The following is a 22,639-nucleotide window of genomic DNA, read 5'->3' as shown; positions in this document are numbered from 1 at the left end:
TAGACTTGAATGAGAAAGCGAATAGCTGAAACTATCCGACTGGTTTGTGCCTTGCGTGAAATCGAAGCGTCATCCATCGGGGGGTAGTGTGTGTGTGTGACGTTCGCTCTGGGGTGCGAGGCCAAGATGTCATTCTGCCATCATGATCATCAACCACAACAGGGCATCGCCCACCTCCTATTGGGCAGCGGGGGAAACTCAGCGGAATTGTCAAACTTGGTGGAAGAAGGATGGCGCCTCTTGGGCGCCCCAGGCATGCCAGCCAGGCTTGAGCCAGGGTAGGCTCGGTGACTCGGCGGGTTGCTTGTTGGATGGAGTAGCTTGCGAGCTTGCCACATCTCTTTTGCTTTTCGTTTGGGGGTCAACTGACCAAGGGGGGGGGGGTAAGAATACCTCGGCATTGACGACGGGGAGATTTGGGATAAGAAGCAACAATCACACTAACTTGCACCGCGGACTCCGTTTCATCGCAACTTTCCTTTCCCTAACTCCGCGCGTGCCTGGCCCCTTCGCCAATGCCGAAGACTTGCCAAGCCCAGCTGCTGTGATGTGGGCGTCCGTCTGGCTCTTGGGTCGCGACCGATCACCGGCAGGGGTCAACACGACAAACCCCTCCCATCACCCTGGACGTTCCCAAAGAGGTCAGCCGATAGCCCCGCCGGACTGGAAATGACAGGTGATGAGCCCGGTGCCCGTCGTCGTGTTCCTCGGGCAGGCAAAGTGTTTGTCGAGTTGAGTCTTGGGTGAAGAATCCTAAACTCGACAGGGCGGCCCTGCCGCCAATCCCGCAAAGGGCTAATCGACGGGAGCGGAAAGCAAGCGTGGATAATTCCGCTTGTTTAGCTCCAACCCCACACCACCTGGACTCGGGCGTGGATGCAGTGGTTTAGCTGAATCAAGCGTACCAGGCAGCCCACGGTGCCGCTAACTAAAATTCTCATTGTTCGGCAGTGTGAAGTCCCAGGGCAATTTTCCTTGATTGGCGCCGCTGAAGGCGGTCACACTCGATGTCTGTCAGACGTGGTATCCGAAGGGTGTAACGTAGAGCGTTGTGACACAAGCTGCGGCAGCAAGTGAGGAATCGAGAAGCGCCACTGACCACTACTGTTCCGCGAGGATAGAAAAAAAAAAAAAAAAAACTGTCCAACCCCGGAGGTTGCGCGCTCCCCGCGTCAGTCTCGGGTCCAGGCAACATCAGATTACGGCCGGCAGCGGCGGTTGGGCAACATCCAGCCGACGCAGCTAGCCGGGGAAGAGGAAAGGCATAATTGGAGCCCGAAGCGAGAGGTGCTCCAGAATCTTGCGGTCTGTTTTATAGTTTGTCCACTCGCTCTTATCTACTAACACTTTGCAACGCAAGTGATGCTGAGGTGTTGATGTGATGAGGTCTAGCCAATGGCAAGTCGAAGAGGGGTTGGACCCCTAATTCTCGACGCTGAGTCCTCGGCCGGAGGGCAATGAGTGACGGGCGGCCACGCATGCGGCGTTCTCGGCTATCAACAAGGCCAGGAATTCTCCGACCAACGATGGTTGCGGCGTGTCGTTCTTGACCATCCGTCGTGGCACGGTACACATCCACGAGATCTCGGGCCCCGAACAACAGATACCGATAAGTGTCGTGAAACCGAAAGCCGGTCGTGTTCTCCTTCTCATACCGTCACGTCCAGTGATGAGAACTCATCAATCTCAGAAGAGGAAGGTAGTACCGCCCCCACATTGTCAACTCATACGTGCTTCCTCCGCATCCTGCATGTACTGTACGGAGGTTATTTCCACCCCTCCCGCTCGGAACCTCACAGATGTCATTGGCGTCCCAAGTATTGCTTTCTCGCTCTGAAAGCACAGCGCCCGACATGCCGTGCATCCCCGAGTCATGGTCCATGGAACGACGATTCGCATGGAGAGCAGCAGCGACTGATCGTTTCGGATAGAAACAGTGCAGGCCACAGGGCAGCAATGCTTTGCGGCAGCCATCGGCAGGTAACCGAGGTCGTCGGTTCTAGAACTGGCGATAGGCTGTGCTGGGAGGCGGTTTGAGTCTTCGCACGGCTAGCAAAGAATGGCGGCGTGGGTGAAGCCTCGGGAGCCCATCGAGGGGTGCGAGTCGGGCTTGGAGGGACAACAAAACTCGAAATTATCGGCATTCGCCGGTCGCATTTTTGCTCAGACCGCCGTGGCCGGTACGGAAAATCGGTCGTGCGGTGCTGGATTAACAATTGGCCTGCTCCATCATTTTTTGGCAACCTCTTCCACGGTTCCCCTCCTGCGGAGCGTTTGACCCCACGCTACGGGGAGTTTCGGACGCAGTCATCAGACGTGCTGGAGCGGCAGCTCGGCAGGCTGCGTCGGGGGGTTGCTAATGTTAGCACACAAGGTGAATCAAGGGAGAAAATAAAGCGAGGCGGTCCACTGGCGTCGTTGAGTTTGGCGGATGTGGCAATCATAATGGCGGGGGAGCAAGGGGGGTTGATGCTCATTAATGGCTCCTCCAGCGGGTCACGGCGTGGGCTTGTGTTGGTCATCTTGGCCGCAGCAACTCCTCCAGCGTGGGACAGAAAACTCCGGTTTAGCTTCCCCTTGTGCTCGGGCAGATGCATTTGATGCAGTTGATGCATTCGAGGCACGATGCTGTTGTGCGGCGTAGGATCGATGGGATGAGGTCAGGGGAGGCGGGGCTGTCAGACCTCTGCGTTAGGTACTGTGTAGTTAGTTAGATCAATTTTCGTCGCAAATCGTGGAGGTGACTGCGCGGATCCGGGGAGAGACGGGAAAACCCAAACGGAGGAAAGTCCAATTTGCTCACGCCCACCAGGTCTAGCAGACCAGAAGGTATAAGTTCCTTCTCCTGCTGTTTCCATCAGTAACACAGGTCGCTGTGCAGTAGGTTGTTGGTTCTGCTTCCTTCGGCGGGTTCCGACCGGTGCTGTTGATCTGCTGAAATTCTGTATGGTGATTGGCTGCCGTGATGATGTGGGGAGAGTTGGGCGAGTTCCTGGAACATTCCTCGAATTGGACGTCGAATTAGGCCATTAACTTTCCTCACTTCGCAATGAGCCAAGGCAATGACCTCCTGTGTACCTCCGCTGTATCTACGCCCGAGTCGATTTTTTTCTAAGGTCGTGTTGCAGATGCAAGCAGTTTCTCCTAAACGGCCAAAGATAAAAAGAAGAGGCCGTCACGAGCTACCGTAGGAACCGTCACCGCATACCGTAGGCCTAAATTCTGCCCACACAAATCCCTAACCCTGGCCTCGCGCAACAATTCTGCCGCCCCGCCTTCGGCAATTCTGCCGCACTTCCAGCTTTCTGCGCGCGTGCACGCATCATCATCACCACCAACCCTCGCACACCAACAGCCATTGCAACTGCGCTGCGCGCGTACCTTCAGTAAGCGCCCCAGCTGTTTCGCGCGCTCTACAGGGCTAACCAGCGATAGATATGGCGCTTTCAGAGCTCGACTCCGACGCGCACAGCGATGCGCACAGCGATGCGCACAGCGATACGAGCGCGCGGGGCGACGCGCAAGCGCTGCCAGCATCGCTGTTTGCGCTGAATTGCGCTGCGATTGATTGCACTGTGGCAATTGACGAGCGCTGCGCGCGCATCGCGAAGGCGGTGAGCGATTATTTTCACCGCCTACCTTACTAGGTAGGCGGTGGGCGTTGTGGGGTGGTGCTACGGTATGCGGTGACGGTTCCTACGGTAGCTCGTGACGGCCTCAAAAAGAAACCTAGTTCCGAGCCGACCCCCGATTTCCCAATTGAGAGTCAAAAGAGACATGTCACAAATCGGAGATCGATCGTGCCTGCCGCCTGCTGTCACACCGAGAACTGGGCTTCCCACGGACGTTCCACGGCCCACGAACCGTGAGAATTCCATTCCCTGACAGCGACGCACATTCGATCTCAGGCAATACTTTATACGTATTTTTGTACTCCAGGTATGTACCTAGTACGGCCACCTAACGGGCTTGCCCCTGACGAAGAGACGGGGATGCTGCCATTCAGTTACCTCTCATCACCTGACAACAAGTCGCTGCACGGCAGTTGGCTTTTGGGAATTGAGTGGCCGCTCAACTGGCCGCTCGCCTTTTTCGGTGTCGGTCAGGAGCAGTCGATTAATCTTCCCCAGGTGCGGCTAGGAATCTCGAAGATCCCTGACAGAAACAGGACGTGGAAGGTAACTAATCAGTCGCAGGGTATTCGCCGCTTTCGTGCATCCTGAAGCGTTTCACTTGCCGGCTTCCTCACCTTCTTCGGTCCGTCTGACCGAGTTCGGGAGCGATTGGGATATCATTGCCCCGTGGCCTGCCGATTGCTTCTTCAACCGTGCCGGGTCATCCTTTCGGGGCGTCTCACGATTCGTCCCCCATTGATTGCCTCGAATGGTGCTCCTCTGTGCGCACTCTCAGCCTAAATCTCGAGAACCATCAGCCACTTCACCGGCATGTCTCGATGCTACCGGCCGACACCCGGCCCTGGTTGTGTCTTGCCCTAGTGTGGTCGCACAGGCTCCTCCCAAACGGCTCCCTCGCAGAAACCATACATAAAACGGCAAGATGCACCACGCACGACGGGCCCTCGCAGCTGAGTGCCGGCAGTAGGGGGTCGCCTGAAGAGCGCCTGCAACCTTAGAATGCCGCGGCCCTTGAAACCAGGATTCGAACCTAGTGATATCGAGCAGCGACATGCGGCATACTGTACCACGGCAACCGGCCTCTCTTACGCTGCTGATTTCGTCGTATCGATATTGAAACATGATGGGCGGCTGCATTCTATTGGTATGCAGTGTCCGATCTCACTTCAGAGAGGGCCCATGCTCGGCCGAAAGTCGAATCCTGCCGGATTTGGCGGTTGGCGGCCTGCCAGGTTCGTCTCTTGAGATTGGGGTGCTCGGTCATGGTGGTGTGCTAATCCCACGGTAGTACCGGCCCGGCCAGAACCATCTTGCAACGGTGTCTGGAAGACTCGCCGTTCCGGCCCTCCTCCCGAGGTATTCTTAGGGCCGAACCATCGCGGACGCTCGGAATCAGCCCCATACTACTGCGTAGTTATTATGTCTGCCTCTGGGACGTGGAGGTGTTCGGGTATCAGAGCAGATGACATGCAGCGTGTTGTTGCGATCCAACCCCCTTGCTACAATCCGCCAAGCCTTTTGTTTCAGCAATGGGCAATAAAGTCCCTGCGATTTCCCACGCTGACAAACCCAGTTCTACAGAAGCCCCGGGCCGGGAGTTCTATGTATACACTTCGTGCGGCATTCATAGGCGGGTTTATGGGCGGTGGCCGAATCTCATCAGAGATCTTTCGGCCGGAATCGCCAAATTGTAGATCGCTCGTGTCGCTCTGGGCACTCCCAACCTCGAAACAGAGCAGAGCGGGTGGGCGTGGGACCCCACCCCCTTCTTGTGGAGAAGGCGGCCCGTGTTACCAGTCTCAAGCCCCATGTTCGCAGATGAGGTTGCACTCGCCCAAGCTGCCGGCTCACCGGCTTATAGCAGGGCTGTGATAAGACCTCCTTTGGGAGATTGAGCCACGAGTCACCCTCCAAGTTGGGCGGCAACTCGTGCCGCATTGGTACCTTGCTCTGCGAAAACGGAGGCAGCTGAGCCTGGTAACGGCCATCTCGGTACATTGTCAGCCGTATGCCCAACTGATTGAGGTTGCTAATGCAACTCCGGTCCAGGTGTTGTTCGTTCTCGCTTGTGTGAGGATGACAACAGCACGGCAGAGCCGATGACGGGTCGTTCCCGGTAGCGGGCTGCCGTCATGATTCATGGCTGCTAGTGGATGGCCTTCACCGGTCATCTTTCGAGTTGGGTCCCTTCATCATGTTGACAGGACATGCGTGCGGATTTCGCTGGCCATGATGCGTTCAAATCGCTGCGCCGGTTTCCGTGGGGGAGCGGGAGGGACGGGTCAAGGGACTGCCCCCATCTCCCGACCTCCATCATCTCAACCCTTCCATGAACACTCTTGCAACGCTGTTCCAAATCAATTACCGAGCATGTTCGAAGTGGGTGTCAGTCGGTCCTGTTGTTACCTCCCAGCGTTTCGTTCAGCGCGAGATGAACACCGTTTTGGGGTTTCACCCGCCATGCCAAATTTCCCTGTTACCCCAATACTTTCCGCTACGACCTACTCATGCACCGAACCCAAACTCGGGGGTACTTCTCCCGGTTCTTGACCCCGGCTGTGGGTTGTCGAGGAAAGTTAAGAAATCCGCTTCTTTGTTTGTCCGAACGACTGAGGTTGGACAGGCGCACACCTTCAAAGCCCTTCTAGGGATTCACTTTTGGACTCAATTACCGGCGAATGTTGGCCCCCACGGACGGGGGCGGGATTTTGACCGGCGAGCTCCTGGTTGGATCGCGTGGCCTGCTGCCCCCCTGCGGCGTGGAGGTGAGACGAGCGAAGACGACCGCACTACGGCAGACTTCGGACCTCTGGCATGAACGAACTTCGGGCATTTGATCGAGCTTGAAAACGCCGAGTTCGTGACAAAGATTACTCTAACAGCAGATATGGACATTTTGTACATACTAGGTCAAAATTTGAAGCAAACCTTCCGACCCAGCCACGGATGATTAAATGGGACTCAACGAAACTTGAGGGAGAGAAAATATGGCCGAAAAACGCCGACTCATGAAGGTCCCGTGCCAGAACTACCGATAAAGGCCTCCGGGCCGGGGTCATGCATTGGTCTTTGACCGGCAACTCACTCTTCTCACCGCCATCCTTCACCCTCCATCTTTCCCCATCGGGCTCTCACATCGATAGTCACCACGAGGCCAAGATTCCCACACCGGGGAACCCAGCCCGTACTAGACAAGAAGGGGGAAGAGTGTGGAAGCATGAGGAGGCATGGAACCCCCACGACCAGGCCGTTTCCCGTTTTCCCCCGCATTGCGGTTTTGTTCCGCGGAGGAAGGAGTGGCGGCCGGAAATGCCAAGTCCCCGGGGTTTCCGGGGACCCCGGACCCCGGCATGACTTTTTGGACTCCGGAATGGTGCGGTCCACCCTGGCCCGGGCCCCAGCCCGGATGGACCGCTCTCCGGTAGCCGTTCCGAGAGGACCCCGCTTCGCTCCTTCGTCGCTTATCGACTAAAAATGTTCGGTTCGTCGGAGCTCGCCGGGCTGACAGGTCGAGGCCTGGTCGGGGGCGGGGGGGCGGGGAGTGGAAACCGCAGGGGGGGACCGTATCAAGCGGATGCAGTTACTGTGTTCGAGAACGAACTGGGGTTGTTTGTGTGTGCGTGAGGTACTTGTAAGCACTGCTTACTGCTTTCGAACGATTACCCCTTTTTCCGTACCTTCGTCGACTTCTCCAGCCGGGCTGGAGGAGGTTTTATTCCGGCAGCTCCTGTGTTGGTGCCCCGGCATCGATCGATCTACCCAGCACTGTGGCGGCGAGGCTAAACTGCAAAGTCGTGATGGATGTTTCGGTTGAAAGGAGATCGTTTGCTTCTTGCCCTTCGGACTTACTACGTAAAGGCTCCCTTGAAACGGCAGGGGTAAGTGCAAACAAGCCGCGAGACGTCTCGAGAATCGAGATACCAGTCGTTCTTTTCCAGATTCTCGAACCGGAAAGGATGGTCTCGCCGGTGGAAAACCGTCAACGGTGGGCGATCAATGTCGCACCATGATTAGTGTTTCCGAGAAGCCTTGTTTGTGGGCGTTGCAGGAGAAGGGCTGAGAAAGGCCCATCATGGACATGGACAGGGGTTGCTAGATAATAGGTGTGAAACATGTTTGCTTCTTGCCGGACTCCAGTCGCCATCGGACGGGGCCGCATCTCGGCAAGCTCATGTGACCAAGACTCGCCGCAGATGGTCTTTCGGTTTATTTTATGATACTGTTCGAACGCGAGACAAGATGTGCCGTCTCTGGAATAACCGAATGGAGCTCTGCGATCCGTTTTTTTTCCGTCGATCATCCAACGGCCAACGACGGTGGAGCATTGAGACATGGAGATCAGGGGCATGCATCGCTGTCCAACTGTTGCGAGCGAGTCCCCTTGAGGTTACAACTTACATGTGAGGGGCGACTCGCGTGGAAGAGCCATGCAGTGCTCGAGGTCGTTTTCCCCCTGCCCCCGTCGACTGGGTCAAGCATCCGGGGTTGCATGATTAAAGTGGTCCAAAATTGCACTTCTGGGAATCACGGCCAGTCTGAGAACCAGCTAGTTGACCGGTTGTCTGCGCGTCAACGGCGAGGGTGAAGGGCCTTTCCGCATGTCTCGCTTGTCAAGCGTCCCCTGGCTAAAGTTGTGGAGTCAAATATCGTCATCGACCTCACCGGAATTATCTCCAAAGGGTTGGGTGGTGCAGCATCCGAGGCGGCCCAAAGAGGCACATGCAGCCAACTCCTTTAGCTCGACTGGGCATCTACAGATGAAGCTTCTCAAAGGTACAAGGCGCCCCTAACGGACAGATGCCCTCCTGTCACGAGTCTTGCTCCAGTCCACCTCCGTTTTGGCGTCAACCTTAGAGCAGTCCTTTCCCTTTTCGTCCTCATGCAGCACAGTGGGGGCTCTCTCTGGGCGACAGACGATGAGAGGGCTTGCCCGGAACCTAGGGCACTCCCCTGGCGACCTGGACATGCCTCGCAGGACTTGGCATGGTGGCAACGTGTCGATGCGAGAGATCTAGACGCTCCCATCGAGATGGGATCGTGTCGTGGATCGATTCGAAGCTGAATTGCTGAAATCCTGATTTAGGGTGGTAGTGTTGCCAACCGAGACTGAACTCCGCGGCAAGCAGCATGTCTGTCACCTGAAAGTGGCTTGCCCGGGCTGGGGACACGTTCATCAAGGCCTGTTTTGATTGCTAACGCAAGACAGCGCTCTCGGCTCAAATGGCTTGCGATGCCAAGGCAGCTGGTTATCACATACCGGCACCAGCAGGGCTTCTCAGTGCGTATTCGGGGCCCGCGGTCGAAGCGGCTTTAGACGCATTGAATCCCTCGCTACCAAATCCCCAAAATGGAATAGTGAGGGGATAAGTAAAGGCCGTGCGGGACGCAAAAGGAGGACATGTCACCAGCTGAATCAAGGGCGTTGTTGGCGGGATCTTCCACCTCGTCCTTGTCTTACCGCATCAATCTCCTCGGCTCCTCTCCCGCACGGCATCACCCACGAACTCCTCGCCCGCATCATCTACACTAGCTTGAAATTATGTGACGATTCCTCCACATCTCCGAAGGCTTTCGGATTGATCTACGGGAGTCAGATCTGAGCGCTACGAAAAGATAGAAGACGAGTTTTCTGGCACGAGTGACAAGTTCATCCGGCTAGCGTGATGATGTCGGTGCGCGGTGAGTGTTGAAGGGTCTCGTGGTTCATAACTGTTTGTCGTTTTGAGCGCTTCAGGGGCGGGGATCGGGTGTCATGTAGCCCGACGCCGCTCTGGCTGGCGGTCAGATACCGTGGGCGGATTGTGATCCTGTGCCAAGGTGGCGTACGCGGCGCTTCGGCAGCCAAACGCTACCCAGTTAGAGTCTCGGGACGGTCCCAACCGCCCGGAACAGTTTGCTTTACTTGTCAAACCCGGGGCGATCGAGATCGAATGTAGAATAGCCGTCTCGATAGAGCGGAGGGATGGTGAAGTCCCATGCATGCCATCGAAGCCACGCCCAGCCACGGTCTTATCCCCGACCGATACGCGCCAACGTTGGCGCTCTGAGACACGCATAAGGACCCCGGATCTTAGGACTTTCGCGGGGAATCACCGAGTTTGCTGGACCGCAGGTCATCTAACCCGTTGTGTCGGGCAAGTGCCGAGACAGTGGAGAGAAGACGGAGAAGCGGAGCCAGGCAGTGGCGATGCGGACTGTGGACATGGACAGATTCTCCCTCAGGTTGAACACAGACTAGTACAGACAGAACAAAAAAATGACATCTCTCGAGTGTACTGATCAACCTTGTGTACACAGTAAGAAGCTGGACTCGGTCCCTTGCTTCAGCGCTAAATTACGCACAGCACAGCGGGCGCCGTAACGGAGCAAATGTGCGGGTATTATCGGCGCAAGAAAGTTAAAACTGGGCCAGTGTTGGTTGGAGGGTTGTGATGTGTCCACCATGGTGTTGAACCGATGGTGTAGAATCAATGGTGCAGTGTTGCGTTTTGGCTTCAATGCAAGGCTCTCAACAACTCAAATCAATCAAATACTAGCTTATATTTGCGTTGAGGGTATATTTTGGTCAAATAATTGCAAATAAAAAGTAGGTCTCATATATGACCCTAACCCTGACCATCGCCCCCTTCATTTCCCTGGCTCAAGTGCCTCAAATATATCAAAAATGCAGTCAAATTGAACGAATTTGCAATCGCTAGAGAAGCTCAAAAACGCAATGAAACTGCGATCTACCAAATCGTGTTCTTTTCTAACTAAGGAAGTGGCAACTGGTCCTCTTGGTGCCCTCCCCTGGACTTAGCTGACCTCCTGGCTCGGCCGACACCCACATCCTCGACCACAAACGCCAGCGCTTTACAACTCCCTGTTTCCTACCCAATTCTTCACACATTGAAGCATGTTTATTGAATCTGCGTGAAGCGAATGTCGTTGGTAGCCTACACAGTGTTTGGCGCGACTAAACAGTCGCTCGCACTCGGCAGACATCGCTGGGATTGACAGGTAGTCAAATGCCATCCTTGACAGCCGTGGGTACTGCTGGGCGTGAGCATTCCACCATTCGAGCGGTTTGACTACCTTCTTTGACCGGCTGGAGAGGTATTCGGTAAACTCATCTTCGTGATAGTTCACGTCTTCGTCGTGGGAGTAGAAACCGGTAAGGAAGCTGTTACTTCCCTGGCCTTCCTGCGACTCCATACCGCCCATGATGGTCCCAGGATCAGCTGGAATCTCCTCTACGGCGTACTGTTCCTGAAAGCATTGCTTGAAGATGGCGATGTGGTAGTCAACTCTGTATCCAGGGAGGTATTTCTCCATCCATCTTGTTTGATATCCCGGGTGTAAGATCATCGCAATCCAGTATGCTGGAGAATCGTCAAGGAGATCGATATATTCTTGGAGTTTTGTCAGGGCAGACTTGATCCCCTTCTGGATGCTCCGTATCCTTGTCGGCTCATCAACATCCGCCTGGATAGTCGTTGCTTGCGATACCGTTATCGAGCGCTGACTTGGAAGGTCAAGCTCGCACCCGATGAGATGTGCCGGTATTCGATGTTGGCGTTGTGGTCTTTGCGATGGGGTTGGTGGTGGTGCCATCTCTGATGTAGAGTCTGTCGCGCCAGAGTGGTCTAGCAAGCTGCTTCGCAGGAAGTATAGTGCGGGTGGAACCCCTGGCAACGTCGGCTCTTTGCTGCCCTCAAACGACGTAGTAACAGTTGCGAATGGCTTCAGCACTGACTGAATCTCTGTTAATATAACCCAATCCTCGGCGGTGAGGATGTTTTCCTGGGATAGTCCATCTTTCTCAGCTACAGACTGTATGCAGTAGAGATCGACAGACTCCCTGAGTCGAATCGCACGCTCAATCATCAAGAAAACTGAGTTCCACCGCGTTTCGTTGTCGGCCACAAGTTGTAAGGAAGCTGCCAGGTCTAACAGGGTATTGAAGTCGCCAACTGCAGGAGCTGATGCCTGTTTAAACTGGGTAACCTTGACAAAGGTATCGCGGCGTTGCGGGCTTCGGCGAATGTAGTGTACAATGTGGTGGAGTTTCCCAACTGGCGCATGTGTATCCCCCTCTTTCCACTCCTTATTGCTGGCTTCGAGGCATGCTTTTGCGGCAAGGTTGACGATGTGCCCGATACAGCGAATTCGGCGGCGCTTCTTCTCTTCGGCGAGGCTCCGAGAGGTTGCTAGTGTAGGCTCGATGTGGGTAAGGATAGCCGCGATACATGTGTCGTTTGAGGATGCGTTGTCGCTTTGGAAATGCCCGATTGGCTGTATTTCGAAATCGCGTATGATGCTCAAGATCTTGGTAGCTTGCGCCTCGCCAGAGTGAGAGCCTTGGAGTTGGACCATGCCCAACAACTTCGCTTGAAGGTTGAACTGCGCGTCGATGAAATGCGCGACAATAGCAAGCAATGCATGCGAGTTGGGGGAGGTCCACGTATCGAAAGAGAGGTGTTTGGTATACACTGTCGATGCCAGTGTCTTCTCAAGCGCTTCCTTTTCTTGTTGATACCGTTCCTTGACCCAGTTCCGCATTGTATTTGCTGTTGCCGGTACTGTTGATTCGAGGAGCTGGCGATTAAACAATCCAAGGATTCGACGGAGGTCTGGATCTTCAACGATGGTAAACGGGAGGTCGTTACGAACAACGCAGGCGAAAGCGACTACCTGACCGACTCGGCTGTTGGCTTCGGAACCGGTATACCCGCGGCAGCGTACTGCATCTCTAAGACCGACGACGACCTCATCTTCTTCAAAGGCGGCTCCTTGGCCTCGTCAAAGAGGTTGTGTTTGTTGTTAAGATGGCTGGCGGTACTGCTATTTGCCAAACTGTTGAAGAGGCTGTCGCAGTAGGTACAACACCAAAGGATGGCTCCCGCCTTACCATCGACAGCCTCAATCAGATAGCTTCCATGGCTGGCGATCCAGGACGTCCTAGGTCTCTTTTTGGCGGTCCAAGCCTCTGGGATATACTGCTTTCCTCGCAATATTACTTTCGGCCAGTCGACAAGAGAATCGCGAGGTAACTCTGCAGTGTTGACGTCGGCCAACTCTTTCAACTGCTTGGCCACACTCAAGCGGCCCCGCCGCAACAGGTCCATCAGAGAAGTTCGATGGAACCGCGAAGTTGACAAGGGGCGCTAAACATTTTTAGCTGGGGAGCGTGGCGCGTCTTTTCGTGAACGCGGGGTTTAGTGGGGTAGGGACCCACCCAATTCAACTGCCAGAGCGCAGGAGCATGCTGAGAGGATACTGAGCTCTGACCACTATGCTTCCATCGCGAGCCTCTCACGCCCCAAAGACCACGTGCATCTCCGATGGAGGTCCAAAACCAACTCAATGGCATGGGGACATGGCGTCGCTACAAACTCGGCCAGGCTCAATTTACCAGCTGGCTGAAGCAAACGGCGGAGAAGCTGTTGACTCGAAAGAATGAGGGCGCAAGAAATGAAGACGAGGCGGATGGCAACGCAGATTCGACGACACCGCAGCAGTCACGTCGCCAAAAGAAGAAAGCCAAGTCTGCTGGGAGTAGCATCGGGATTACGTTTGACACAGGTGCCGGCAAGTTTGTTCACTGGAGCCAGCTTGAGGTCCTCGCCCAACGGGTCGTCGATAATGCCACCCCCGACGACGTCCCCGTGGCCGCCCTCAACATCCTCCGCGATGTCGTGAGTCTGCGGAAAAAGAGCTTTAGTTTTTTTAGTAGCTCTGCCAAAGACACCGACGATGAGAAGCTCAAGCAGAGCAACGCCAATCACGCGCACATCATCAGCGTCCTCGAACGGGTCCTGGCCAGGCTGGAAGCCCTTGTCAATGCCGGCGGGGGCAGCCAGCGCAGGCCGAAGTCGACCGACAACTCTCGGGTTAATACGTCCGACCTAAGTAATATGTTTGCCTTCCTCGAACTACAAACCGAGCCTGACACAGCCGACGACGCTGCGGCCGACCAATTCGAGGAAGAAGCGGCCATTGAGGAAAGGGGAGCCCCACAGAAACCGGGGAAAAAGAAGGGTGGAAAGAAAATGGGAAAGCCCAAGAAGCACGGGGCAAAATCCGAAAGGGTAGTGACAAAGGCCAAGAACAACACCTCCTGGGTGGACAAATTCCGTTTTGGGTTACCCGGCGAGGAAGAGGAGGAGGACGAGTTCGATCTCTACATGATGGTCTATTGCTTCTTCGAAGACTTCAACACCATCCGGAGCTACATCGCGGAACGGTGGTGCGACTACTGGTACGACAGGTCCGTGCCGCTTGACACATTGGCCGTCGTCACCAATGCCGCCTTCGAACTTTTCCATCAGCTCGAGTACGATCTCGTCCGGGAACTGAGACCACTCAGTCCCGAGTTGGCGAGATACGATTTTATGATGAGCATGCTCTTCTACCACTACGGCATCGACCATATCGACTATGACTCGTACGACGACCTCACCGAGGACGAGCAGGACGAGCGTATTTGGAGGGACGAGTCCGACTGGTTGGCGCTACCATCCCATTTTACACTGCAACGAACCCTGGAGATGATACCACCGGGAAAGGTGCCGATGCTGGCTCCGTCTCAACGCAGTCCCACCGTCTACGGCGCTCGGACCCCGGAGGAGTGGAAGAGTTTCGAGACCTTAGTGACCAACCAGATTATCATCGAAGGCGCCCACCTGAAGGCCCTCAAGGTCAACCAGCAGGAACCACCGGTACTACCCACGGAATCGCTACTCTTACTAGACTTTCAGGATTGTCTGAAGAGAAACAGCTACAACTCGGCGCTCATCTTTTCCCTGCACCTCTGGGTAGACATCCGCAACATCATGGAATCCGATCATGACAAGCCGTTTGAGGAACTGAAGACCACCGCCACGAAGCTCAAAGAAGCGCTCGAAAAACACAACCCAAACAAGTATCGCAAGGACCACGACTTCAAGCGGGCCTGGATCGGTCGCCTTTGGGAGACTAAGCATTACATGGTGGAAGACTTCTTGTTCGAGGACAAGAAGGCCCGTTTCCGGCAGATTGGGATGCAGGAAGACCCCGAGCCATTCTTTCTGCTCAGACATGAGCCCGTATGGGCAGGTTTACTCGACTTCCGGGCAAAGTTGGTGTATAGCCAGCTAGGGCATGAATTTGTCCTGCTTAGCTCCATCGTTGATGCTGCAGCATGCCTGTATCATGCCGCTCGCGCGGCGGACCCAGACCTCCCTCACTGGGACGACATGGATAAGTATGTGGACACGCATCAGGCCGGATCACGAGACGGGGAGAGTGCAGCGGCTATCATCCACAAGTACGCGGAATCACGGGGCAGGAAGTCGGCGCAACGTGAGAAGGCCACCCACCCAGCCGATAGCGGTCGTCCAAACGCGGCGGTGGCCGTACGACAGAGTTTGTATCAGCGATATGCTTTTGACGAAAGACGCGCACCTTTTGTTGACTACCTCGGGGAACTCACCACACAGCGACTGCAGATTGAGCGCACGGAACGACAAGGCGCCCGCAACACACTTGCACTCTTGCATACCAACACGACCGATGCAGGCGAAGAAATTGGCGACGGGACCTTGACGATCGCGAATGGTGTGGCCAAAGCCACCGACGACGAGGTAGACTTCGAACGTGATTCGGAGCTTTCCCAACTTTCGCCCATCAAAATGCTTGAGCTGCTGGATGAGACAGTCACATCTCAGGTGGAAGGGTTGCTCACTCTCGATTACTTCAAGCTGTTTGATGAGTCGGCCGCTTTGCTTGAAGCTGTTGTCGGCGGGTTTGGCCCTGATATGGAAAGCCGTCTTGGCCCCCACAACGATGAATCGCCAGCCAGGCTCGAGCAATTACCCATTCTTCTCAGCCAAGACCTGCAGGATTCGCAGGGCTCTGAGCAGGAGACGGATATTATTAACACTGTGGCTGGAACATGTTGGAGAGTCCTTCAAGGACTTGTGTGAGCCTCGCCGGCCATGTCATTGGGGTGCTGTACGAACGGCATTGACGCGGGATCGACCTCCATTTTTGGATGCGAGGATGCCCATCGACACAGACGATTGGTTGAATACCGGCGTGAGTCAGGCCTGACGGTTGCAGATCGAGAGCAACACTAGTCCTTCTCCACATTTACACGCCGGTGGAGAGTCGGGCATTCACAACATGTAACCTGTAAGCAGTGCCCGTTCGGCCCATTGTCGATACCGCGAGGCTGCTCTATTTTAACCCCTGGGCTGGCCCCGGAAATCAACACCCACCTGAGACATCTCACGCCGTCCTCCACGATATATTCCGTAGTCAAATCTAGACTATTCTCTCTTTTCCCCTCACATTAACTGTCGAGCCACTGCACGCAATTGCAAGAGTCACCTTTTACCATGGCTGAGAAGCTTGACAGCATCCTTAAAAGCTATGTCGCCGACGGCACAGCAACCAAGGACAAACTCCTCGGAGCGTCCTTTGTTGTGGTTGGTAAAGATGGTATGTACATACCCCACCACCGCATAACCTTCCCTCTTGTTCCTTTCCACTAACACGCCCTCCCGAAGGCCCCATCTATCAAGGCTCTGCGGGCCGCACCCGCGTCGACCCCTCCTCACCTCCCTTCCAAACAGACTCCATCACCTGGGTCACCTCCATGACCAAGCTGGTCACCACAGCCTGCCTCATGCACCTCGTCTCGCGCGGCCTCGTGACCCTCGACGAGGACCTGCGCCCGCGCGTGCCGGAGCTCGCCGCGTTGCCCATTCTCAAGGGCTTCGCCCCCGATGGCGAGGGTGGTGAGAAAGACAGCGGCGCGCCGCTGCTGGAGCCCAACACGCACCCGATCACGCTGCGCCAGCTGCTGACCCACACGGCCGGCCTGGGCACCAACCCGGGCGACCCGGACCTGATGCGCTGGGCGGCCTGGGCCGGCGTCACGGACAATGTCGCCAGCTGCACCATCGCCGGCTGGGCGACGCCGCTCAAGTTCGCGCCCGGCGCCGGCTGGTATTATGGCACCGGCCCGGACTGGGCCGGGCAGACGCTCGAGCGCGTGACGGGGGTGTCGCTGGGCGAGTACCTGCGCGAGTGGGTGTTGGAGCCGCTGGGGATGGATGGTACGGGGTTCTTTCGTGGTCGGGTGGTGGGGGAGGGGAAGAAAGATAGGTTTGTGCCGATTTCTGAGAGGGATGGGGAGACGGGGGAGTTGAGTGAGAGGGCGGAGATGTTCCCCGCGGAGCCCCAGTACGAGGCCGGCGGCGCGGGGTTGTATACGTGTGCTGGGGACTACGCGAAGGTTATGCAGGCGGTGCTGAAGGGGTTGGATGGTGAGGGGATCTTGAAGAAGGAGGTTGTGGATGAAATGTTTAGGCCGCAGTTGGATGAGACACAGCGGGCGTGGTTGCGGGGGATTCTCTGGGAATTTGGATCTGGCGCTGAGTTGCCCGAGGACACGCCGGTCGATTATGGGATCGGAGGCACCATCAATATGGAGGATGTGGAGGGAAAGCGGAGGAAGGGGAGCATGATGTGGTCTGGCATGTGCAATTCACGATGGGTAAGTCGGTTCTGCGATGGGTTGCTGCGCCAGGTTGTTAACATGACGTCCACAGTGGATTGATCGTGAGACGGGTATCGGCGCTGCGATGTTTGTCAATGTCTTCCCGTACAAGGACCCGAATGTCCTCAAGATGTATGATGAGCTGGAGCGGGCTGTGTACGCGGAGCTTGTGCCGAAGTGGCAGGCATCCCAGTGAGGACGCCCAGGAGTTGGATATCAGCCGAGCGAAGGAGATGGGATATCCCTTTGGCATCCCGACGGCACCTTTTGCGGCTCTCATTGTCCGACAAATCTTCATTGACCAAAACATAGGAAAGTTTAATGATAGACAAAAACAACGCCGTCTATACGCCGTCCATGCTCCGTCCGCAATGCCCCAACCCTTATTTTCACGCTCAAAAGTCAACATATTTCTCGCTTTTCCCCGTGAAGCTGGACCACCGTCTCCTGTCCCCAATATCCTTCTCATCAGCAGCCCGCCATGGCCGACTGTACCGGTTGTAATGGCCCCAGCCCTGGTCATTCGTCTTGGTCTCAGCCCCCCTCAGGATCAGCCTGTACTCAGTCACGGGCATATCCGGCCACCGCTTCGCCTTGACACTCAGCCGCCTGGTCTTGCCAAACCCAAACCACCCCCTCTTCACCTCCCCAAACGCCCGAAACCCCGTCGGCGCGTCCGTCAGCTCACCCCCAGGGACCTCCGTCAGCGCCACCACCCGCCAATCCCGCCGCCGGAACGCATTACTACTGCTCTGCACCCGGTCACTCAACAACTCATAAATCTCATCCTGCACGCGCCAGTCCAGCGCCCGCACCCGCCGCTCCAAATCCGCCGCGTAGACCGCCCCCTCCCACCAACCCTCCCCAACACCAGCACCAGCACCAACACCCCCACCACTGGCCCCCTTCCCAGCCGCGCTCCCCACAATCTTGGGCTTCGAAAGCGTGCGCTTCGGCGCCGCCCCCCCGCGCCGCCCCGCGCTCGCCGTCACGCTGGCCTCGTGCAGCGCCACCGTCGCCGCCAGCTCCGCCTGCTCGAAGTGCGTGTTGGGCACGACGGATAGTACGGAGCCTTCTTCGGCGGCGCGGAGGTCGAATTGCCGCCAGAGGGTGATGCCCAGCGGCGCGGATGTGCAGTTTGGTGTGCGGCGGGGGGTGGTGGTAGATGATGGTCCAGGATTCGTGGATGGTTTTTTGGGTGGGGGGGGAGTTGTCTGACGGGGGGTTAGTTGGGGGGTTTGTTGGTTTTGTTTGTTGGGTGGGTGGGAGGGTTATGGGAGAGAGAGCTTACAATGGCTGAACTTGGCAGGTTACGTCGTGGTGGCGGAGGGATAGGAGGAGGGTGGTGAGTGTTGTGGGCGCGTGGCTGCTGCTGATGGAGAGGAAGCGGGAGGGGAGGACGATGCGGCGGTGGAAGGAGTTTTGCGTGCGCGTGCTGTGGGAGCGCGAGGGTCGGAAGTCGTATTCCTCGTCGAGGGTGGTGCTGGTTTCTGCGCCTGAGCTGAGGACCTCCTCGAGTTCGGGGAGGAGTTGGGCCTTCTCGTCGAGGTCGAGAGCGATGTCCGGGATGGACGGGAGGCTGGGGGGCCGGCTGCTGGGTGCCATTGTGAGATGGTGGGACGGTGGAGCTTGGTGATCCGGGGTCGAATCGAGGATGCGGATAGTTCCGAGTGCTTTACTGCACTTTGGCGAGGTCGTCGGCGATGTGGAGATGCGAGCCTAGGTTTGGCGGTGACATCAAGGCTTCGCGGTCATGGCGAGTTGGTCCACCTAGAGGTGCAGGCCTCACGGCCTGTCCGTTCCGAGACTATTATATTCCCAAAGCTGCGCCGGGACTGTAATCGCTCCCTTCACGGCACGGCGGCGGCTCCTACGGACAAACACCTTGTTGGTGCGGCCTGTTGTTCCATGACCACGGCGTAGACCGCGAGGCACTGCTATTTCTGGGCAAACCTAGTGTCGGCATTCCTAGCGAACGGCACAAAAATGGGTCTAGCTAAAGTTTATCGGGCTGTAACATGTTTTATGTTCTGCCTTGAGCCCCTGGGAACTCCTTCAAGACCCTGGTGGTGACTGTGCCGCTCACCCACGGATGTGGCACAACACCTGTTGGGGGTTTCGAATTCGCCTGCGCCTCGGGCACCAGGTCTTGAGTTTTTATGTACCATGTTATATTCCGTCGGATTTCTGTCCGAGACACACAAAGCCGGCCATTTCAAGGTTTCAGTCCGCAACTCCTTGCTGGCTCTGCCTTACGCGCAACACTTTGTGCAGCCGACGGCGACTTATCAATATGCCTGGGGGCGACAGGAAACCACCGAATCGGTGTGATCCTTTTCGGGCCTCAGATTAAACCTTAACCCCCGAGCTCTCAGGTCAACAGTACGAATGGCTCGGAACACAGCTCAACCCCGGCTCAACCGATGATAGGAGGGAGAAACGGTAAGATTAAGTAGACTGTATCACAACAAAACATTACAGAACGATCAAGAACACCTCACCCCCAAGTACTACTGCCTCGGCCACTTGCTACCATCGCGCAACCAAGCCTCAAAGTCCTGCATCGGCGCCTCCCTCTTCAAAGCTTCAATATCAGCTCCATACCCCTCCCTCTCAAAAAACGCAAAACATATCCCCCATCTCCTTGAACCCCCACATCAACGCCCTGCCGAGGAAGGTAAAAGTCTGCGGCAGGGTCCCGCCCACGACCCTCTGAAAGATCTCCCTCGCCTCAGCCAGGGTCAGCTCATCGCCGGCCAGGCTGACGGCCCTGCCCGACCACTTCGCGGGGTCGCTCAAGGCCTTGGTACCAAACACGCCGATATCCCTGACGCCGACCAGCTGGAGCTTGGTGTCGGGCTTCAGCGCGGCGTCCCACATGGCCGTGAACATGTAGCACAGCATGCCCGGGTTTCATGTTGTCCATGAAGCAGACGGGGCGGAGGATGGTCCAGGTGAACTTGCCGCCGGCTTCCTTGTCGGCCTTGTCGCGCAGGTAGAGCTCGATGTTGTGCTTGGCGAGGAAGTGCTTGATGGTGGTCGGGTTGGTCCAGCTCTTCTCGTCGCCGCCGCGGTCGACGGAGCTGAAGACGATGTGCTTTACGCCGTGGGCGACGGCGGCGTCGATGAGCGGGATCGCTTGTTGCTCTTCTGGTGTCTTTTGGCCGGGAACGGTGACGATGAAGATGCTGTCGATGGAGCCCTCGGGCTGGGACGCAAAGATGGGACCGGGATCCGCATTGTCGCCTTCAATGAGCGAGACTGTGCCATTGTGCTCTGATACAAGGTGCCTGGCACGTTCGGATTGAGCATTGCGGGTGAGGGCGAGGATGCGAAAGCGTGATGAGCTCTCGGGAAGGTCGAGCAGTGACTTGACTACGGCACCACCTTGCTGGCCGGTTGCACCGACGACGACGATATTTTGGGGGGCCATAATATTCAATGCGGACTTTGATTCGGGTGTTCGTGTGTGTACTGTTCTGAATTTGATGGCTCGATAGTAGTATGTGTGTTGTTTGTATGTGAGGTTGAGGTGTAACACGGTGGCGAGGAAGGTGGGGGTGGGGGAAAGTCTATGATATCAGACGCGCTCCTGCTGTATTTGGCCCAGTTTTTTCTCTTTTTCTTTTTTTCTTTTTCTCTTTTCTCTTTTCCCCAGGCCCTGGGGGATGGTGCCTCATTCCCTCGGTGCCCGAGTTGGTTGTCGATTACAGAGCTGACATTCCTAGACTAACCGTGATTTCTCTCATATATAACCCAAACTTTATTGTTTCTCCTATATGTAACCCGAGCCCTATCGATGTTAATTAGAATGGTAGAAGAAAAGAAAACGAAAATGGTAACAAAGAAAGAAAAAGAAAAGGATAAAAGAAAGGAAAGGAGATAGAGAATGAGAAAAGACAGAGAAAAAGGGAGAAGGATAAAGAAGAGGAAGAATAAGAAGAAATCAGGTCAAGTGCAGCAGAGCCCGTCTGACATCATAGACTTCCATCCCCCAAACCTCCAAGTTGTCCCGTCGACGCCTGGTCTTGTAATGTCTTCCAGTAGCTACGAGATTCTCTATCCGCACATCAGAATTGCAGGGTCCCAAACGGTTGCCTTCGTAATAGAGTCTCATGTTGAATGTATACAGTTTCTTAGACTTCCTGAATTACCTGTGCTGACTCAACTCGTTTCCCAAGGGCTGCTGTATTCGATTCCGTTGTTCGTTTGCCAGTCGGTCGTGGAGCCATCAGAATAAATGCGGCAACATTGACGATGGCGGCAGTTGTGGAATTCGGACCCCACCAGCCCCACCATCGTCAATCGCTGCCCCACCTCGACTTGCAGCCCCGCCTTTCAGGTCCCACACACCCTGACCCTGACGCCTGGCGCTGCGTCGTCACCCCTCGGTGCAGCTGGAGTCCGGTAGCAGGCGTTCAAGAATCCAAACACCAAACCATAAGATCACCGCCTCTATAACAACCCCCACCACAAGAACCACACCAAACGACACCTTCCACCCACCGCACCGTTATTAGCCCCCTCCCCCCTTCCAACCGTCAAAATGAACCGCCTCTTCGGGAGCACGGCTCCCAAAGCGCCCAAAGCCACCCTCAACTCAGCCATCTCAAACATCGACACGCGCGTGTCCTCCATCGACGTCAAGCTCGCCTCCCTCAACGCCGAACTGCAAGGCTACCAGACCAAGCTCAGCAAGATGCGCGAGGGGCCGGGCAAGACGGCGCTCAAGCAAAAGGCGCTCAAGGTGCTGCAGCGGCGCAAGCAGTACGAGGCGCAGCGCGACCAGCTGCAGTCGCAGGTGTGGAACATGGAGCAGGCGCAGACCATGCAGGACAACCTCAAGAACACCATGGTGACCATCGACGCGCTGCAGAGCACCAACAAGGCACTGAAGAAGGAGTACGGCAAGGTCGACGTCGACAAGATCGAGCGCCTGCAGGACGAGATGGCCGATTTGCTGGATGTGGGGAACGAGATCCAGGAGAGTTTGGCGCGGAGCTATGATGTGCCTGAGGATGTGGACGAGGCGGAATTGGATGCCGAGTTGGAAGCGCTCGGTCAGGAGGTGGAGCTGGATAGGGAGCTGGCTGGGGCGGGGATGGAGGGGGCGTTGCCGAGTTTTATGCAGGATGAGGTGCCGGAATTTATTGACGAGGCGCCGACAACGACGGGGCAGGTGAAGGAGGCTGCTGGTTGAGTTGAGTTGAGGATGATGAAGCACAGACAGGGAGAGGGAACGGAGTTCATCAGGGTCGTTAACATGGAATAAGCGATATCACTTTGCTTGACACATAATCTGGTACACGATTGGCAACGGCGCTGCGCTTTGCGGGCATGTTCATTAAAGTTATATATACAGGTCGCTCGGTAATCCTGGAGGTAGTCTACAAACGCCTGCCATTACATCGTCAATCATGTCCTTTGAGAAAAGAAGAAACCCTCTTAGTGTGCCCATTGAAACCCAACCCGTAAACTG

The 22,639-nt window shown here is 56.0% G+C and overlaps 9 protein-coding genes across 9 annotated transcripts; 6 read left to right on the top strand and 3 right to left on the bottom strand.

The window, feature by feature from the left end:
• Positions 1–3,777: 3,777 nt before the first annotated feature.
• On the top strand, positions 3,778–4,223 carry CHGG_10154 (uncharacterized protein; the record flags this gene model as incomplete). The annotated part of the gene is made up of 2 exons (XM_001228080.1): positions 3,778–3,865; positions 3,940–4,223. 2 exons carry the CDS (start codon positions 3,778–3,780, stop codon positions 4,221–4,223), a joined length of 372 nt encoding a protein of 123 aa, XP_001228081.1.
• Positions 4,224–5,964: 1,741 nt separating this feature from the next.
• CHGG_10153 (uncharacterized protein) lies at positions 5,965–6,453 on the top strand (the record flags this gene model as incomplete). Its single annotated transcript, XM_001228079.1, has 1 exon — positions 5,965–6,453. The coding sequence occupies one exon, from the start codon at positions 5,965–5,967 to the stop codon at positions 6,451–6,453; it is 489 nt and encodes a 162-aa protein (XP_001228080.1).
• Positions 6,454–7,109: 656 nt separating this feature from the next.
• On the top strand, positions 7,110–7,695 carry CHGG_10152 (uncharacterized protein; the record flags this gene model as incomplete). The annotated part of the gene is made up of 2 exons (XM_001228078.1): positions 7,110–7,251; positions 7,574–7,695. 2 exons carry the CDS (start codon positions 7,110–7,112, stop codon positions 7,693–7,695), a joined length of 264 nt encoding a protein of 87 aa, XP_001228079.1.
• Positions 7,696–10,387: 2,692 nt separating this feature from the next.
• On the bottom strand, positions 10,388–12,176 carry CHGG_10151 (uncharacterized protein; the record flags this gene model as incomplete). The annotated part of the gene is made up of 2 exons (XM_001228077.1): positions 10,388–10,504; positions 10,575–12,176. 2 exons carry the CDS (start codon positions 12,174–12,176, stop codon positions 10,388–10,390), a joined length of 1,719 nt encoding a protein of 572 aa, XP_001228078.1.
• A 266-nt stretch (positions 12,177–12,442) lies between these two features.
• CHGG_10150 (uncharacterized protein) lies at positions 12,443–15,580 on the top strand (the record flags this gene model as incomplete). Its single annotated transcript, XM_001228076.1, has 2 exons — positions 12,443–12,490; positions 12,926–15,580. 2 exons carry the CDS (start codon positions 12,443–12,445, stop codon positions 15,578–15,580), a joined length of 2,703 nt encoding a protein of 900 aa, XP_001228077.1.
• A 414-nt stretch (positions 15,581–15,994) lies between these two features.
• Positions 15,995–17,356, top strand: CHGG_10149 (uncharacterized protein; the record flags this gene model as incomplete). Its single annotated transcript, XM_001228075.1, has 3 exons — positions 15,995–16,097; positions 16,166–17,157; positions 17,213–17,356. 3 exons carry the CDS (start codon positions 15,995–15,997, stop codon positions 17,354–17,356), a joined length of 1,239 nt encoding a protein of 412 aa, XP_001228076.1.
• Positions 17,357–17,555: 199 nt separating this feature from the next.
• CHGG_10148 (uncharacterized protein) lies at positions 17,556–18,765 on the bottom strand (the record flags this gene model as incomplete). Its single annotated transcript, XM_001228074.1, has 2 exons — positions 17,556–18,374; positions 18,463–18,765. The coding sequence occupies 2 exons, from the start codon at positions 18,763–18,765 to the stop codon at positions 17,556–17,558; spliced, it is 1,122 nt and encodes a 373-aa protein (XP_001228075.1).
• Positions 18,766–19,906: 1,141 nt separating this feature from the next.
• Positions 19,907–20,593, bottom strand: CHGG_10147 (uncharacterized protein; the record flags this gene model as incomplete). The annotated part of the gene is made up of 1 exon (XM_001228073.1): positions 19,907–20,593. One exon carries the CDS (start codon positions 20,591–20,593, stop codon positions 19,907–19,909), a length of 687 nt encoding a protein of 228 aa, XP_001228074.1.
• A 1,113-nt stretch (positions 20,594–21,706) lies between these two features.
• CHGG_10146 (uncharacterized protein) lies at positions 21,707–22,360 on the top strand (the record flags this gene model as incomplete). Its single annotated transcript, XM_001228072.1, has 1 exon — positions 21,707–22,360. The coding sequence occupies one exon, from the start codon at positions 21,707–21,709 to the stop codon at positions 22,358–22,360; it is 654 nt and encodes a 217-aa protein (XP_001228073.1).
• Between the last annotated feature and the right edge of the window lie 279 nt (positions 22,361–22,639).

Source organism: Chaetomium globosum, genomic scaffold, assembly GCF_000143365.1.
Source record: "Chaetomium globosum CBS 148.51 scaffold_7 genomic scaffold, whole genome shotgun sequence".
NCBI classification, from domain to species: domain Eukaryota; kingdom Fungi; phylum Ascomycota; class Sordariomycetes; order Sordariales; family Chaetomiaceae; genus Chaetomium; species Chaetomium globosum.
Note: the sequence above shows the minus strand (reverse complement) of the source record. Positions and strands in the feature narration are given on the sequence as shown.